The following is a 16,427-nucleotide window of genomic DNA, read 5'->3' as shown; positions in this document are numbered from 1 at the left end:
AAATAATCAAAGCAGTTGCATTTAAGGTTCAATTTAGACATAGAATTTCAGAAGGAAAAAAAGAAATATTAGTTTTAAAATGCCTCTGAAGTTTTGCTTCTATTACTGGGTTGTATTTCCTACACAGTCAAGAGGCTTCAATCAATCTGTCTTTTTATCTTGACTCTACCTTGGCATCACAGCATTATCATATTTTAGTTAAGTTTCTCTTTTACATCAGACACATACTCACACACCCCTTCAGCGTATTAAAAATATCATAGCAAACATTACAGATGGTTGGCTGCAACAATATTTTATTCCAATCCATGAGGACAGTAGGGGGGATTATTCACAAAATGAATATACACTATAATTAATAGTATATTATACAATTAAACATTTTCAATTAATATCTTGATGAGCAGATAATCACAAAATTTGTTTATTAAACATAAATCAAATTAGTGAAATTACTGACAAAAGCAATTCATAGCAATGCATTTAAAAAAAGATTTTACTTCACTCCACCTATTTTGTCTAACAAAATTACTTTGGAACCACTTGAATTTACTGAGGCAGCTTTGTTCAGCTGTTCTCTCCAGCTAAAACTTAAAAACACCCAATCTTAATGTTTAATTGGTCGGCTGTATTTACAACCCATCTAGTAGACCGGACTAATACCCCTCTGGGGTACGTGGGGTGTTGTCCTGCTGACCATCGTGATGCAGTCTATAATGGGACAGACACTAAGGCAAAGGGTGCAGCCTGTGCAGCTGTCTGTCACAACTGGAAGGTGGGTCTCTGGGTCAAACTTTATAGCCTGGGTAGATGTACAGAAATCATGTTAGAGATGTGCTAACAAATAAAAGAATGGATAAAAAACAAAATTTTAATTAGTTATTTATATATAATTATAATACTAAAAGTCTGTTGCCCCATTGAATTTTGCTAGGAGGACTACCTGGTATCCCGAGTCGTTGCAGGTCATGTAACATTTCCCACAGTTGATGCACATATCTTCATCTATTAGTGCCTGGACCTAGAAGGAGAAATATGGATTGCCTCAAATATTGTCTGTTATATGACTCCCTAGTTTGAGTCTTTACTGAATTTTTATCATTTGCCTCACTTGAAGGTATAATGGAGGATTTTTGCGAAATTTTGAAATGACCTGCCCTCTCCACTTTTAAAAAAATTTGCACATGCACAACCCTTTACCCGCTCCCGAAAGGGAACGCCTAATAAACACACGTGAGAGTGTCTAGAACCCATTTCTCCTCATGCACGCTATGTTTAAAAGTTGCTGTTTTCATCACTCATACAAGCTTACTTTCCAAAAGAATATTTGCAGTGTTTCCACTGTCAAACTCACCATCAGTAAGTGAAAATGGGAATGCACATAGGGCGGTCTTACATAAACATATCACCAGAATAGTTAAAATTTAGGAGGACCTTTGACTTAGATGATCCAACCGTTAAAAGAAAATCCTCCACTATACCTTTAAGGTATATTAATCTGCAATGAAAAAAAAAATCACCACTTTAAATGCAGGTTGCTTACCTGCTCCATGTTGTTCAGTTCCCCATAAGCTCCGATGTACCGCAGAGCTCTAGCTATAACATCCTAGAGAAAGAATAAACTATTTGTATTCAAATAAAGAAGAATTGATCTTTCTGAGCCAAACTTGTAAGATTCTCTGGTACCTTAACAGCAGGAACGGGCTTTTGGGGCTGGTTGACACGGCTGACGTTTATCTCTGGTGCATCAATTTCACCAGCTTCTCTGAGTTGTTTTTTATACTTTGCTATGGCTTCAGTCCTCTGCTGCAGGTATGGACCAAAGCTAGGCAGACTCTACAAACAAAAATAAAAAATAAACAGAATCAATGAAAAATGAGTTGAAAGAACTTGTTTTTTTTCTAATTCTAATGCTACACCATTTGAATTAAACAACTAAAGATCAGTTATTTTTAGATATTCCACACAAAATAAATTGAAATGCAGAAAATGTCACTTTACCTTACCAACCAGGTCTCCCAGTTTGAGAACTGGTTTTCCTCTCTGATGTTTTTCAGTTGGAGGAGACTGACCATCCCAATCCTTTAGCTCCAGGCTTTTCAGGTACAACAAGGTTTTCAGACCTAAACACACACTTATGTTTCACATAATGCTGGGATAAAAGAATCAAAAGGCTGTAAAATGTTGGTTTACATACCAACACAGTAATCCTCAATCAGCGTGAAGTCCTGGTTCTGAATTGCACTACACACCTGGTAAACAGACATAATAGTAAGGATATTTGTGTATTAAAATCACAAATTACTTGCGGCGTGGATGTGTGACGGTTTGATGGCAACACAGAAAATTTAAGCTTTCACAGGCCTGATTGGCAGTTCTAAGAGTTCCATCATTGCACTTTACCCTGATAAGTGAAACATGCGGATTATGTGAGAAAAATTGAGATTTCCATATGCTTGCATTTACACTCACTATACTTCCTACAACTACTGCATGCCAGGATAATATAAACAAACTGCTGAAAGCACTGTTTGGAAAAAAGAAAAGAATGCTATTGCACATCCATCAGCCAGTATAATATGTTATTTTTTATGTGAAAGAAAATCTGGAGTAAAAAATAGCTATATGACATTAGAAGAAACACAAATCAGAGTAATTGAATTATTACTTGTAATACAGAGGCTCCAGCGTGCAGAAACTGGAGTCCACTCTCTGCTGAGTCAATCCCCCCGGTAGCCAGGATTGGAAAACCAGGGATTGCCTTAGCGATGGCAGACACAGCTTTAAGAGCAATGGGTCTGATTGCGTTACCTGCACACAAAAGTTTTCAGAAACACAAATACTCCATAAAGAGGTAGTTATTTTATACAGAGTGTTATGTGGTATTAAAGCAAAACCAGACAAAATGGTTTTGTCTTATACTTATATGCACTATTCTGATGAAGATTCTCAGTCATCCAGGTCATAGTCATTCTACATTCAACTTATATGCACTAAGACATTAGAATACTACTGTATATATCTAATGTTAAAAAAAAAAACAATAAAAAAAAACAATAGAATTGTTTCTTTGATACCACGTTTCACTATTTTCTATTTAGTATATGTACGTAGTTAAATATCAAATACATCCCTAAAATCCTTACAGTTCAAGCTTTAGTTAACAATATTCTGACAAAAATGGGTTAATTGATACCCTTGTAAACCTCACCAAATGTTTTGTGATGTAAAACTGTGCTTTAGGTCCTATCAAAGGCTTATCTCTTTTGTAGCTTGAATTACAATTAGTTGTGTCACATGGTTCTGTATTGTTTTGCAGAAGGTGTACTGGGTATTTACCAGACACTCCTCCATATGTGGTACGTTTGTTTGCACCAACACTTGGCCAGGGAGAGCCGTCAGCCTTCAGACCCATCAAACCTGACACGGTGTTGGTGGCCGTCACTCCATCTGCTCCACCTACAAAACCATAACATGTTCAAAAATGAAATCCACTTCTATTGGTTGTCGTTTTTTTTTTAATACATTGATGTTCTTAAAGTTAAGCTTTTGGAAGAGGAGGAACTAAGTTAAAAAAATTGGGAGAAAACATTCACCTTCGTGTGCAGCTTCGGCGATGTCAACAATATTGGTGACATTTGGTGTAAGTTTGGCAAAGAAAGGAATGGAAACTGCTGCACGCACCCATCGACATATGTTTCGCACCAACACTGGGTCCTGACAACACAAACACCCACAATATATACAATATTAAAGATGTCATGAGAGTCTCGTCTAAGGCTTGTGCTCTGAAGATCTAAACAATAATGATTTTTAGGTATGACCTGTACCTGTCCACAGGCGAGTCCCATGCCCCTTTCTCCCATCCCATGAGGACATGACAAGTTAAGCTCCAATGCATCTGCTCCAGACTCCTAAACATGCAAATATTTTCATCAATTTCTTCTACTAACTATGCCACAATCACAACAAAACTCATCGCAATCTGATGGGATAAAATCAATAGTGTGGCCTGGTTCACCTCAGCCATCTTGGCTATCTCTGTCCAGTCTTCCTTGTTGTAGCTGCACATGATGCTGGAGATAACAATCTGATGGAAAGACATGCAAATGTGTTGCTTAAAATACACATCATAACCAAATATGTTTTTTCGGCATTTTGCATAATTTATGTTTGCTATACTTGATTTTACAGACACAACACACACAAATATCCACAAGTCTTACTTTACATCAATTTAGCTTATTTAAGTGTTAATTAGCCGTGTCTGGATATCTGAAAATGAAGTGCTGGCTGAAAATAAGTTATTTAAATACAATCGGAACTGTCCTAATTTGATGATGGTCTCAGAAAATACATTCAATTAAATTCAAATAAGTTTATATAGCACCAATTCACAACACATGTCATCTCAAGGCACTTAGATCATACAGTCAAATTGATTTAACGTTTTCTATCTAAGGAAAATCAGTTGATTGCATCGACTCATTGATTAAATGCAATCCCTCACACATCAGAGATCAAACATGGTTTATGCTTTACATTGTCAGGGAAGTCCTTCTTCAGCTCAGTGACGGACTGACACCAGTACGCTGCTGTTTTCTCACTGATGAGTTCGATGTTGAGGAAGGAACCCATGCCAGGTCCAAACACATGACCAGAGGTGGTACCTCGCACAATACGAGGAGACACGTTGGTCACCAAGTCCTGCAGGAACACATTTCAGTTTAAGCTTAGCTCATTCTACAAAGCTCCCATTACCTCCTGCACCTACAGAGCAAGTGAAAAATGTATACACATTTTACATGATTGGGATTAATGCTCCATTAATCCATTTTTTCTCAGGGAGAAATGATGAAAAAACAGCAACCATTCTGAATAAACAAATCAAAACAAATAGGAAATTATAACATGATGCAGATTATCTGCTTCACTGCAATGCCATCGGAGCTAAATAGAGTAAAGAAACCTGAGGATGACGTCCCAGATTCTTTAACTTAATCTCAAATCAACAACTAGTGAAAATGCAGGGTGGGTGCTCCAATTAAAGAGTCTAAGCCCACATCAGAACTGATTAAAGAATAGATAAAAGATAGAATTGTTTGGAACAACACTGGCCTCAAATCTTACAGGCTGTGATTCAATTTCAGGTACAAATTAGATTAATCTCTTGCGGGAAATTTGTTTCTTGCAGTGTATTCGTTTACAGAAGAGAGAAAAATAAGACTGTAAGTACAATGATGCAGAATAAGATAATAAGACAGAATAAAATAAGTATAATTAGTAAAATTACAACCCACACAGTAAAATGACACCCTTCCCATATAAACAATGTAAAGATATATACTAATATATAGTATAAACTAATATTCTAATCAAATATCCTAATCTTAAGTGTGAATTAAAGAGCATTTGCAGTAAAGATAAACGTGTGCTCCCCCATTCTTATTGTAAACCATTTTTGTTTCTACAGGCATTTTAATTGAAATATTTAATTAAATTAATATATTTAATGAAATGGCTAAAACCAAAACTCATGTTCATGATGAGTGAGTGAGCTTATGACCTGACCTGAAGTTGAGTTAAGTAAAATAGTTTCTCTTCATTTGCTTACACTAACTCTCACTTTGTTTCTGTGTCTTATACCTTATCCAATCCAAATGTTTTGGTCAGAGCAAAGCCCCATCCTTGCTCAAAGGCTCGTCTGATCATGGCCGTGCTGGTGGTGGGCGGAGCAGAGGCCAGACCGAAGGGGTTGGGAAACTTTAGACCACAAACCTCCACACTGATGTCCACCTGATCTATTGCACTGTAGAACAAAGGTAGCTTTGGGACAGAGTCCACGGTATGTCCATACAGAGACTAGAAAAAGAACAGACAAGATGTTTTTTTTTTTAGAACATTAACATTAAAGTAGCATGCACAATTTCAATGCTGTTGTTCATGCTGTTCTGTGATAACAGGTTTGACTGTCAAAAAAAATTAAGCAATTCCCTGATGCAAATAAAAGAGGTTGTCTATATTGTCACATGTGAACACAGTTTATCAAAATATGTTCAGGACAACAGCGTCACCAATTTCAATGTTTCAGGACAGATTTACCTGTATGTATCTGTGAATGTGCCATGAGGCCTGTTTGCCATCATTGACTGACTCCACTGTTGTGTTTGCCAAACCAGCAACATCTCCTCCTGCAAAAACCCAGGGTTCGCTGGTCTGCATGGTTTCAGTGTTCACCTCCGGAGTGTCCCAGCGGGTCAGCTTCACAGGAGCCATGGCTTTAATCACTACATAAACACACAAAAAACAGACTGACACTGAACTGATACTTTGATATAGTGAATACACACTATCAAGTGTGTTATTGTTACAAAAGTTAAGACTATAGTTGACTTTTTAATTCCCATGTTGAAAAATGCATGATGTTTTGCAGATAGCTTACCTTGTGGGTCATTCAACATGGACCCAAAGGCACTAATGATGTAATCAGACTTTAGCCTGATAATTTGATCCTCATCTTCCAGCCAATCTCCATCCTCGGTCTGCTCTGTACGACAGAACTGCAGCCCGGCAATCCTCCCGTTCTTCATGATGACCTCACGAGGAGAGAGAAAGGGCAGGAACTCACACTTTTCTTCTTTAGCAAGCTCCATCTGACGAAGCAAAAATAACACAAGAGATCAATAAATTATATATTTGTTTTAAAAAGGTAATTCACTGCGCTTTCCTTTTTTAAAGCTGCCTCTAATCATGATCATACCTCCTCTGGAACGGCTCTGATGTTGGTGAATCCTTTTCTGAAGCAGACGAAGACCCTCTTGGCCCCGCAGCGGAGAGCTGATGTTGCGCAGTCGAATGCAGTGTCACCGGCCCCCAAAACAATCACCACTCCCTTTAACTCGGGGAGGGCAGAACGACACTGACACATGCCTGCACAGGGTCCCAGAAACACACCATTACGCTTCCTAATCACTGATGTATAAAACATATTATTCTTACAATGTTGTCAAAACGAATGTAATGAGAGCAACTTCCAATATATTTATTAGAGTTGGGGGATCCGATTCCATATAAATACAGGGTCAGTAAGGCCAATATTGATGCCAATACTCTTTTATATATTTGCTTGAGGTATCATGAAACTGGTGACCTTTAGGGTTTTTGTGATTTTTATTTATTATTACAATCAAGCAATGGGACATAAACAAAAAAAAAAATGGTATCGATATCATCTACATCAGGATAAATCCGCCCACCTCTAATATTTATGTGAAAGTCATACTGTGATTACAGCATCATTTCAATTAATAAAAGAAGTTGAAAATGATTTAACCTCATACCCAAAAATAAAATTTGATGCATAATGTCTAACAGGTTTCAGAAGTCAGAGCATGAGAAGAGCACAGCTGTGTGTTACCTCCGTTTAAATGCAGTTGTACTGTTAAAGGCCTCATTGGGTGTTTGGAGAAGATTGTTGTTATTGTTAATGAATGTGCTGGTTGATGATGGTAATAAAAACACATTGGAGTTTGTCATCGCGAGGAGACAAAATATAACGTGCAAAAATGTTAAAGGGGAGGGAATACTTTTCAAATGGGCTGTAAAATAAAGCACTTCCTTTGTAGTGGAAGAGAGACCTCCAAGAGAAAACTGATTCATGTGGAAAACTGTAAATGTTGCCCCGATGCCATTTTTTGGCCCCAATACCATTACCAGACAACTGGCTGTGCAGTATTGGTCAATACAGATACCATCTGTTTGAAATTGATGTGTGTGTGTATATGAAGAACTGCATACTACTTGGATGTAAAATAATTGCCATCATGGCTTTGTCAAGCTGCTGCCTACCTTTGTGAAGCAGGAAAAAGACTAATACAAAGTGAATCCAGTAGAACTTTTTATGGCCTACCTGGAATGGGTGACAATAGTTGAATAAACTTTTGGCTCTCAAAATGGTATTGGAGCCCTATTTGTCGGTACTCGCCAATACCGATACCAGGGCAACACAGAGATACCACCTGATGCTGGTATTGTTTCAACACTAAAAACTGTATTTATTTATTTGACATTGGACAATGTACATTGACCCACATTTTACATCGCTAAATTAAGCTAGTTCCATTTGTAACAGTCTATTTATGTAAGATTTAAATACCTTGTCGTAACTTGAGTGTTTGTTGAAATGCACAATTTAGAGGCTCGGTGTTTAATTTCTGATGCTGTGACTCACTTTAAATTCTGTTTAGCTACTCTTTTGAAACAGTTTTGAAAGCAACTCAAAGAGAAACTGATTTTGATTGTGCTTTTACAGATGGAGCATGCTGCTGCTGTACCTTTCTTACTGGCAGAAGCCACCATAGGCAGAAAGTCTTTTGAGGTGTAAAAGCCTTGCTCCAGTGTTAAACCCTGGAAAATCTCAGCCCTGTTAGCCTGGGGAAGACCTGGAGTAATACATGCAAACAGAAACTCACAAACCTTGAGGCCATAACATGGGTTTTAATTGATGCGAAAGAGGAGTGGGTAGAACTCACCGATTCCAATAAAGACAGCCTTAAACCCCTCCTCATTCAGGGATGAAAGACTCATTCCATTCACACCTAAACCTTTCTCACAAATCACCTGCAACACACCACAGTGAACACACAAAGCACTGTGAAAACACACTTTTATGAACACCAAAATGTCCTATTAGATAACAAGAGAAATACCTTCACTCCTAAGTCCTTCATTAAATCGATTTCAAACTGGACGACCTCATATGGAAGCCTGAATTGAGGGATTTCTGATAAGCTGGGCAGAGAAGAGCAGGAACATTTAACCGTTAGAATTTCCTTTTTTTCAAAGAGCTTTTTTTGGCATCGTCTTACACACAAACCCATTATAAAGATGGATTAGGAAAATCTGTGCAGCACCTCAGGAAACCAAGTATAACCCTTGGAGTTCTATGCTTTCTATAGCAGGGGTGGAACTAGATGGGGGGGAGGCAGAGGTGGCCATGGCCACCCCTACCATTTTTTTCGCCCTCTAATACAGACTGTGGCAGCAGTAATACTCTTAGTACATGTGAATATTAATTTTATGCAGAACAATTTTTGATAAAAGTAGGTAAATAATGAAAATGGGAAAGATGTTCGCCACAGAAATTGTCCACTACCTTTTACCTTTTATTTAGACAGCATGGATGTTTAAATATATGCCTCTATTTGTTAGCAAAAGCTGTAGTAAAGTATAGTTTGTCTTTATTTAGAAAACATAGGTGTTGTGCTCCTTCTTGTTGGAACAGTGTAGATTGAGCCTGAGGTTCTAGCGCCTATCCGCTTTCGGCCAACCCTCAGTGTACATTGGTTTTTGACTGGCCACCCCTATTAAAATGTTCTGCCTATGCCTCTGTTCTATAGACCAACAATAAATGTAACACAAACATAGGGAAGAAAGGAAGGAATGTACATTGTTTTCGACATTTGTTGATATTAAAATCTGAAAGTGTGGAGTACATTAATATTCAGCTCTCTTGTATCATTCCTCTATTTAAGTCATGGGATGGAGAACATCAGGCTAACACATGATCAATGATTATTCTTTGATCTAAGCCAATCTATGTCTACCTGCTTAAGGCTGTTATTCTGTCGGAGGGTGAACCTCATACCCAGTGTCAAGTGTTTTGCAGCTTCTTACATATTATCTATCAGGATTTGCTTTGTTTTCAGCTCCATTTTCAATTCTAACAACGACCAACTGCACCGAATTCTTTGACATGTCAGAATAAAGGGGTTTAAATACTAATGAACACCACACCTTTCAGAATCGGGTTCATAAAACAAAATGTTGGAGATAAATCTGACAGTTTCTGTAGATGGATTAGGTGTCTTGTTAAAAATTTCCATTATTTATCTAATTCACATCTGTTTTATACAGTTGTGTTTTAATGAGTGTTTAATGTTTACATCTGAAATCTTTTTATGTCTAAAGAAAGGTTTTGCAAATCCGCCTAGTCTATAAATGAAGTACTCTGGATTACAGTCAACTTTCTTGTGATTTCAGTTAAATAACATAATATGAACAATCGCTGTCCTATCAACAAATAAATATCCTATAAGTAGGTCATGTTAAGATACCTCAGTCCTCCGATGTACTTCTGCTTTTCAAATATAGTGATTTTATCATATCCCAGACGGGCCAGGAAAGAAGCACAACTTAGTGATGCTGGTCCGCAGCCAATCAGAGCAATAGGGACATGGTAGGACTCTGGCATCTCATTGGCTGGTGGGAGTTCAGGATTTCTGACTTGTGGAATCCCCATTTTACTGAACACCTGTAAAGAGAAAACAAAGACAGTTTAGATTGACACGCTAGGAACCTTTTATTGGCAATATTTGTTCTTATTTATTAATTTAGATTAAAATCATTCTGCCATTTGGAGCACTTTGGGCTGTTGATTTACACAATAAAGAGAAAAACACCAATAAAGAAAATTTGAATATTGAAATGCTGTTGACCTGTAAGCAGCTGCTTATCATAGCTTTTGATTGTTAGTGTGTTTCTTCCTTTGTACCTCGGTAGCAAACTGCTGCAATCCTCCGATGTTAATGGGTCCTTCTTCAGAAGCGTACAGGTTGCAGCCCCCCACACACAGCTCTGATGTGGGACAAACCATCCCACAGGTCAGACCCAGAGGGTTATCGGAGAGGATTGCCCGTGCTGCTCCATAGTAGTTCTGTTACACAAACACATTTACTTTCCTTGTCCTCATATGATGACAGAACAATCAGATGATGAGGGAATCATTGATCTGTATTGTTATGCTACCTTGTTGGATATACTCGTAATAAATGACTTGATGTCCAGATTTGTTGGGCAGCTCTTCTGACAAGGAGCATCGGCACATTTTAGGCACCTAAAAATAGTCAAGTTAAATGGACGACACATGTCAGAACATATAGAGCTAATGATCTGAAATAACTAACACTAACATGCATTTACATCTGGATTTTTTTAGGTAATATGCACATTTTAAAATATATAACAAATACACAACCTAACAATGCATTTCCAACATTCCACTGATCCATCTTTAGCTTTCATAAGTATTTTTAACTGTAAAAAAGGACAAACTAAACATATTTCAAGAAATACAACAGTCTAGATTAAAGATAAAAAATGCCTAACCCTTGGAAAGAAAACAGGACTTTTTTCGTAGTTTCTAAAGTTCCATTGAATATTTTAAAAAGCAAAAAATATATATAAATATACATAAATCTTACCTAGAAAATCTATAAAATACAATCATTATAGAAAAAAGAACAAATGCTGTTAAAAATAATGTAAATGTATCATATCAGTACTGTAGATTCACTGAAAACTGAAAACGCTAACAATGAAAAAGCTCTCCAGTTCATGTCCAGCATGTAAAACATTTTCTTTGATTTTGTTCAGCCTGTCATAACAAAGCAACGCACTTTTAGTCCTATGAGTTACATGTGATCCCGCAGAACTTTCTTTCTGTATAAAATTTCAAATTATTTGTTTTGTTTTGTATAAAAGTGATATGTTTTAATGTATTATTATTATTATTATGATCTATGCTAATGGGGTTTTGTTATAAAAAGTCTGTGCTATGGAAATTTTTCTTCTACATGATCAAAGGGATAGAGATACTGCTAAAACCAGGCCTTAATATAGTTTTTTTTATTTCTGTTAAAACAAACTGTTATCAAATATAAAGACCAAACTAGATCCTGGTGTATGTAGTAATAATATTTGCGTCTAGGATGCCTTTGTTTGGGGGAAAACAATATTATTTCTTCTTTTTACCGCAGAGCTTCCCGGAGAGCTCCTCTCTCACTCAGCGTTGTGTGCTTGATGTCATCAAAGTTGTTCTCCAACTTCATGCAAGACTGAAAACAGGTCAAGAAAATGAGTAATCGCCACCATCCTCCCCGTGCCTGTCGGTCATCTGTGTGTTTCTTACGTCACAGTTCCTTTCAAGGTTTCTCTTCCAATGCTTCTTCTCTCTCTTCTTGCTTGCAGTGGAAATGATCTGAGCATGGCTCTTCACTCTGGGATTCAGGGCCAGGATGCTCTGAAGAACATGAAAATCATTAAACAGATCTAAAGGAGTTTGTTTTTTCATAGGTTTTAATCTTTGCATATATGATTGTCCGCAAAAAGTGTTTTTTTTCCTTTTGTATGATGGATATAACTTTAGGAATTAAGGAATTTAATATTCTTAGCGGCCAAAATAAAATGCCACTGTAAAGGTGAAAACAACTCCTACTGTTTGAATAATGGTGTTCGTTTGTTTTTTGATGATTCAAAATAGACTTTTAAACCTACACAGCAATTCAATAACATTCGAGTTACTGAATGAATCCCAGTCAGTTATTACTTCTTTTTTATCTGTTTGGCAAATAAAATATTAGAAAAGTATTGATCCTAAGGTAAAAACGCTTCTGATGTTATCTATACGTAAAGCACACAGAGTTCTACTGGGAAAAAAAAAGAAGAAAAAAAAAACTACAGAAACAGGAACATTCTTGGAAGAGAGGCTCGTTGAATGAAAAGTTCAACTTGATAAGATAACAGTGAGCTGCAAGGTCTCTGTGCCAAAGGAAAGCCACCTGTTGTTCCATATATGTTTATGAATAGAAAATAACACATTATTTACCTGTTGATAAAATAATCAGCCTTCTTCCCAGACACACTGCCAATATATTGAGTTTGCTTTGCTTTTCTTTTTTCATTCTAGCATTCGAAGTAACCAACTGCAGGATTCACTCAGTCGCCAAAGCTGTGGCCTGAAAGGATTTGAATTCAAACCTTTTCTTTTAATCATCACCATAGAACCTTTTCAGGAAATTTCCTGCTTAGATTTTATGTAAATGCAGATTTGTATGGTTAACTGTTGTTTCTCCATCTAACATACTTTCTCTGTTCTCCATTCTTCCATCACGTGCTGTTTCTCTACAGTTTGTAGATTAATCACATGGCTTGTTTCGAAAGTCTGTTCCCTGTAGTTAGAACGCCCTGTAGTTTGTGGCAGTTAAACATTACCGGCAAGATATAATAAAACAGTAGTAAACTTTTTTTAAAGTTTACCTAAAACTGCCTGAATCAAGAACAAAATGAAAGAAAATGCCACTGCTACGTACAGTAGTGCTGGAAAGTTTACATACCATCCCATAACACCAAATTGAGAAAAGTAATGATAAATAGAAATTTACTAATTTGTATTGATTTTGAATTTTTGGTTAACAGAAAATTTTCAATAAACCGCATTTTCTTAAATTCTTCACATGCATAGTTATCATTTTTTTTGTATTATTACTGTTTCACCATAATCACCGGTTTCATATGTGAATACTGATGGGGAAATGCAGGTTTATGCAAAATTCTTACAGTTCAAGACCAAAACTAAATAAAACAGAAATCCTTTTTTTCTATAAGTATGAACCAAGATTTGTTATCCATAAAAAAAAGAAAAAAACCTAATTTTACATTCATTTTCCTGTGATAAAATTTTAACGTTTTTAGTGAGAAGGCATTCTGAGGAACCATTAATGAGTTGCAGCATTGTTGTTTTCACTGTACAAGGTAATCCTTTCAATCCATGGAATTAAAGGACTAAAAAGCCTGAAAATCGAACATACATCAATAACGAATGTGCCATTATTTCAGGAACACAAACTGAGAAAAAGATTGTCTGAAATAATTTCTAAAGGAGATTAGAGCTTATCCTGGTCTGTTAGATGCAGAATATCCTTTGTAGTGGTCTATAAGCAACAATGGAGACTAGTAAGCAAATTTGTATTTGAAGTTGATTTATATATATATATATATATATATATATATATATATATATATATATATATATATATATATATATATATATAAATATATAACTGCAGGTTTTAGGATGTAAATGTAAGAGGAAAAAAGCAGATCAATGACCTGGTTTACTTTTTAATTAAAAACTTTAATTGCTTTAAAAAATATATATATTTTAGCTTTGAGTTTCCATTTTATCATACAACATCCTGCCTTAATTGCCTTCTCTACCATACCATATTTCGTCATATTTACCACACTGTCAGATGGTCTCTCTTTATGGAAACCCCTAGGTTTTCTTCAGAAACTTTTTCTGAAATATCAATTTGTTATCCCAAAATTTGAGTTTTCCTCTAATGCAGTCCTTTTGTAGATGTGGAATTCTGCTTGAAGTCACTGCGATACTCAAAATTAATCCACTCTTTTTATTCTATTTAACAGATTGCTAAATTCAGAACTATTTCTAAACACGACCTTTACAGAAAAAATGTGAAGCAAGTGGTCTCACAGCATTATGCTGCTGCAATCGTTCTTCAAAGTACATATGGTGGTTTTTGAGTCAAACATATCTGATGGAAATGTTATTATAAATGTTCAAGTTTGGTTTAATGGGACTGTAACACCTCTACAAGGTTTTGGTTGATTTTCAGCTAGCCTTAACCCTTACTGCAGAGATTATATGTAGAGAATACAGGAGACTTGTCAAATGAAGAAAACAACCAGAATGTGTTTAACCAATCAGTGTTTCTTGAAAGTCACAAAAGCAAAAAATCCTGAATGACATTATTTACTGTCATTTGCAATGACTTCAGACCAAACCAGGTTGGTGCCATAACAGGAGCTTGAGCTGTTTGGTCATCATTTTATTATTTTCTATCTTGTCTACTTTTGCACATTTTTTATGGATTAACAAAATAGCTCTGCATGATCTTCAGTTAGTCCAACTTCAGAATGAAGTAAAAATATTTTGTTTTAATTTTAAGCATCATCATCTATTCATTTGTCTTCCTAAATGCTTTTTTTTTGCTTTGGTTGTATTTTAGTATATATGTTTGCTTTGTTAAGCATCTTCCTTGACAAATTTTAACCTCTTTTCATGAGTTTTGGAGACATTTTCAGTTTTTGATATCCTCAATACCTTAAATTTTCTCCAAATATTACAAATTTTCTCTTATCTATGGAGTCTATTTACGTCAGTGATTATACAGTCTCCTCCTTAGTGATACTGATACCTTTGTACCATGTGATAATTTTGATCTTTGTTAACTCTAAGCAAACTTTCACTTTGGATAAACAATACAGATAAGCAGGAAACATGTAGAAGTTAAAATTATCGGACTATAGATACAAACTTGAAGATACTTAAAAAGTCAGTCTCTTAAAAGTCAGTTTCTACTTAAGAACTGAACCAAAAGATTTCTAAAAAATTCATGATTCATGCAGCCAGATTATTGCAGGTTCTCTTCCTCTAATTTTTTTTCCATTTAAATTGCACAGACAAATGTTGCATTATATGTACGAATAGTTTAGATGACTTATTGTTTCAGCAGGTGTTAAAAAAGCTTTTAGAGCCATTACTTTCTAAAGAAAGGAATCAGTAATTATGCACTCAGAGAAAACCCTCTGTTCCTGTAACTGTATGCAATAAATATATTTTCTAAGAGACTGTTAGTAAAAACATTGCACTGATTAATTACAGCCCAAACAAACAATGTATGTAACGTTACCTCTATGTCTGGAAGATCTTTACTCAAATTTCTGTTCATCTTCAGAATTAAAATTTATTTGCTTGATGCAGGTCTTTAGAAGATTCCAGGTTTTTCGACGTCCGAAGCACTGTCCGGGACTGTCAAGCTCACAACTAATAGTCTCTGACCGTAGATTGTATATTTCACTAAACCCCACCTTTGCCCTCCCATAAGAGAGGTTAAACAACTAGTCTGATGCCTCAGAAATGTCAGGGAGCTAAGCAGATATAGAAAAACCAACCCGTTCGGATGTTTTCGCTCTCTGAGGATCAAAGTTCAACAAAGAGCACGTTTCTGGGTGCAATGCACTTGGGCACTGGACAAGACAAACAATTAGGGCAAAATGTCAGGTTCAGGCTCCTCCTCTGAAGGGGGAGTGGAGCTTTGCCTGTACCTTTCCTGCTTTCACATACTGTACTGAAATTCCGATTTAACCCATTCCTGCTTCTCCAGCACTTCACTACCTCCATCGTCTATACTGGCTCTCTCTGTGTGTGAAGTTGAGGCCTATATTCAGCAGCCATTCAGTTGGAGGCGAGGTACACCCTGAACACATCGGACAAGAAGGGTAATTTAGAATAACCATTTAACCTAAGAGTGAGGCCATGCATGTTTGGGAAGAACATGTAAAAGCTGGGCAGAGACCCAACGACAGGATTCAGGACCTGCTTGATGCAAGACATTACAGTTAACCTTTGTGCCACAGTTTTGCCTCTCCTGTCCTTATATGGCAGAACAAAGGTATTTAGACCCATTTAAGTTTGTTCTCCATTTCTTATGGAACAACTACATACAAAATGAAAAACAATTCCAGTTTTTAGATATATCCAATAAAATTCTGAAAAAAGGATTAGA

The 16,427-nt window shown here is 36.3% G+C and overlaps 1 protein-coding gene across 1 annotated transcript; it reads right to left on the bottom strand.

The window, feature by feature from the left end:
* Nucleotides 1–276: 276 nt before the first annotated feature.
* On the bottom strand, nt 277–15,859 carry dpydb (dihydropyrimidine dehydrogenase b). The gene is made up of 25 exons (XM_038271521.1): nt 15,552–15,859; nt 11,969–12,079; nt 11,812–11,894; nt 10,807–10,894; nt 10,553–10,714; nt 10,116–10,312; nt 8,709–8,790; nt 8,532–8,619; nt 8,334–8,441; nt 6,761–6,930; nt 6,443–6,653; nt 6,103–6,287; nt 5,647–5,862; nt 4,543–4,707; nt 4,022–4,090; nt 3,831–3,914; nt 3,597–3,717; nt 3,340–3,459; nt 2,669–2,811; nt 2,198–2,252; nt 2,002–2,123; nt 1,687–1,836; nt 1,544–1,606; nt 944–1,021; nt 277–802 (listed from the first exon to the last, which is right to left on the bottom strand). The coding sequence occupies exons 1-25, from the start codon at nt 15,588–15,590 to the stop codon at nt 644–646; spliced, it is 3,069 nt and encodes a 1,022-aa protein (XP_038127449.1). The 5' UTR covers nt 15,591–15,859; the 3' UTR covers nt 277–643.
* Between the last annotated feature and the right edge of the window lie 568 nt (nt 15,860–16,427).

This window comes from Cyprinodon tularosa, unplaced genomic scaffold, assembly GCF_016077235.1.
Source record: "Cyprinodon tularosa strain WSP-4 unplaced genomic scaffold, ASM1607723v1 ctg12, whole genome shotgun sequence".
Classification (NCBI taxonomy): Eukaryota; Metazoa; Chordata; class Actinopteri; order Cyprinodontiformes; family Cyprinodontidae; genus Cyprinodon; species Cyprinodon tularosa.
Note: the sequence above shows the minus strand (reverse complement) of the source record. Positions and strands in the feature narration are given on the sequence as shown.